The following is a 2,886-nucleotide window of genomic DNA, read 5'->3' on the forward strand; positions in this document are numbered from 1 at the left end:
GTACTACCTTTGCTGCAGTTCGCACACACCATCATTTGCTGCTAATTAGTAACTAGGGAGGGCCATCTACTATGCCAATGTGCATGCATTAGGGAATGCACACCACAAGCAGGTTGAACTGTCAACTTGCCAATGTTAACTACTGAACAGTAGTTTAAACACTGCAGCAGTAGGGTAAGAAAGATCTACTTGCATGATCCGCGGGGGGGGGGGGGGGGGGGGGGGGGGGGCGGGAATGAAACTGAAGGAACGTTGTCGCCCCTAATCATTGATGAAACCGTAGGCAGCAGTCATGCCTAATTTCGGGAGTAGATTTTGACGGGACGCACCCTGACCATGTCGCACACTGTTTACATTGTCAGCCTAAGAACCTATTTGGTCGGCACACAATTAAGCTGTAGAGAAGCATGGCACATCTTAGGGGACGAGACTTGCCTGCTCCCCGGCGTGTGCCTATCCGTGCTCCCGCATATGTGACTTGATTTGATTGGACAAAATAAGGTCCGGCCCCACCCCTTTAAAATCAGGGAGGGAGATAATTAGATTAGAAAGAAAAGAGAAAAAAAGACAACCGTAGGATGAAGTGAGAGCATCGGGAGAGAGCAGGCAAGCCGAATCCCATCTTAGGGAAGTTGATTTTGGAAAAACATGCATGGAGCCTATGGCATGTGGGCCACATGGTTAAGAAACTGTGGGACGAGCCAAGCACCTAGCACAAGTGGTCATAGACACGTAAATTAAACCTGAAGAAAAGGCAGCCTGCATTTTGTGTTTTGTAAATAGCAACTGTAGAAAGCCTAAATCTATGTGCTTCCATCATGATGCAGACCTAGACACGAGGTGGTGTGTACCCTGCAAAGCATTTGAATATGCTGATCTGTTTTCGATAGTGGCCTAATCGGTGATCTTAAAATTCTTGACAAAAATAATCGTACGCCCGTCTCAAAAGAAGGCAGAATTGTATCGTACGCGTAGTGCAAGCTACTCTGCATGGACCGTTGCAAGATCCAACCAATATATTCGGATTTGGAAACCGTAACAAGTAACCGGATTGGCAGTGGCAGGGCTCCCGAAATCGATGCCCATTTTCTTCAGCGTCCGTGCCGATCATCGATGCGAGGCGCGCACAACTAGATAACGGTAATTAAGCCCAGAAATTAAGGTGGTGCGTACACGCGGTGTGATCATCAATCAGGGCAAGAAGTCGCCAATGGTGGCACGATCGATGTGCTTACCTTGGACGTCGCCGTACGGGCGCGGCACGAACCCGTATCCGTATCCGCTGCCTGCGCCCGGAACGCCGACGGTGCCGCCGCCGGCGATGCCATTGCCTCCTCCAGCGATGCCATTGCCGCCGTCACCGATGGGGCCGGCGTTGCCGCCGCCGATGACGTTGCCTCCACCGGGGGTGGCCCCGCCGGCGCCGGCGCCGGCATTGGACCAGAAGCGCGCGTAGCACTTGCCGAGGTAGACCTCCCCGGCGGAGGCGTCGCCGCAGCCGGCCTTGAGCTGCGAGGCGGCGACGGAGACGCAGTCGGTGCAGGCCTTGGCGCCGAGGTCCCCCACGCACTGCGACATGGCCTGCACGTACCCGGCCGCGCCGGCGCGGTACGAGCCGTCGGCCGCGGGGGACGACGCGGCCTGGAGCGCGCCGAGCGCCGCGTCGCGCAGCGGCGCGACGCCGGCGTCCCCGCTCTCGCCGCCGCACTTCTTGAACAGCACCGTGTTGTCCGGCTTCCCGAGGAACGAGTCGTTGCCGTAGCGGACGAAGCACGCGCGCAGCTGCACCGCGCCGCCGGCGGCCGAGTTGCAGAGGGAGGCGAGCTTGGAGGCGGACGCCTTGACGCAGACGCCGCAGACGGCGGCGGGGAGGTCGGAGCGGCACTGGTAGAGCCCGACCAGGCCCGTGGTGGCGCCGGACGGCGGGGTGTAGTTGGCGTAGGGGGTGGAGGCCGCGGTGTCGGTGAGGGTCGAGAGCACGGTGTCGACGTCCGCGGCGTACTGGGTGCCGGCGTCGTAGCGCGCCTGCGAGCACCCGGCGTACACGAACGCCGTGTAGTCGTCGGCGCCGCGCGCGCGAACGGCGAGCAGCGCGATCAGGATCGGCAGCGCCGTTGCTGCAAGAACCTTCCACATGCTTGGAGCTTCTCGGCTTGGACGTGCTAGTGTTTGATGCTTCGGCAGACTTGGGAAGCTGAGGAAGATGAGCGCGGAGCAGAATGGCAGGGCAGTAGCTAGTGTTCGGAGTGTGTAGTGGAGTGGGCTTGAAAGGGTTTATAAGGAGGAAGCTAATCACTCGGGTTAATAATACTGGTGACGTCGCCAACGCATCTTACTTTTCAAGTTTTCATCCTATCACGTGAGGTAACAGATGATGTTCCCACGGAAACAAGATCTAATTACCCTCTATCTAGATGATACATGTGTTCGAGCGACAAGTAATATGGATTGAAGGGAGTAATATTCTTTTTTCATACATTTTGAAATATAATATTATTAAGAAGAGCAGTCCAAGGCTCCAAGCTACGTTAGAAAAACAACAAGATACAAAATGACCAGCAAAAAATAAAATTACATCAAAAGTCATACTAATTGTGTTTTCCTTCCAAAAAAAGACTGCAATAGCCCCTCATTGCGGAAACGAGGTTAACTGCTGATGGAATATTAGTAGGGGCACCACCCCAAGCAACACAAACTTGCAATCATTCACCGACAGTCCAGAGGGTTGGAGAAATCGGGCCATGTCGTAACACAACTTGAAAGAAGAGGTCGAAGGCATGGCGTCAAAATCCCTCGAAAGAAGAGGTCGAAGTTGTGGCATCAAAATCCAGCCAAACTGCTTTCCTTAACTAAAACACCAACTGCAAGATTTGAAGAGAATCAACA

The 2,886-nt window shown here is 54.7% G+C and overlaps 1 protein-coding gene across 1 annotated transcript in view; it reads right to left on the reverse strand.

The window, feature by feature from the left end:
* The window catches only part of LOC123152500 (plasmodesmata-located protein 6), a 3,235-nt gene extending 977 nt beyond the window's left edge, over positions 1-2,258 (reverse strand). The window contains exon 1 of the mRNA XM_044572025.1: positions 1,236-2,258. Coding sequence (XP_044427960.1) covers positions 1,236-2,136 — 901 coding nt within the window. The 5' untranslated portion in view covers positions 2,137-2,258. The remainder of the gene's footprint in view (positions 1-1,235) is intronic.
* Between the last annotated feature and the right edge of the window lie 628 nt (positions 2,259-2,886).

This window comes from Triticum aestivum, chromosome 7A, assembly GCF_018294505.1.
Source record: "Triticum aestivum cultivar Chinese Spring chromosome 7A, IWGSC CS RefSeq v2.1, whole genome shotgun sequence".
NCBI classification, from domain to species: domain Eukaryota; kingdom Viridiplantae; phylum Streptophyta; class Magnoliopsida; order Poales; family Poaceae; genus Triticum; species Triticum aestivum.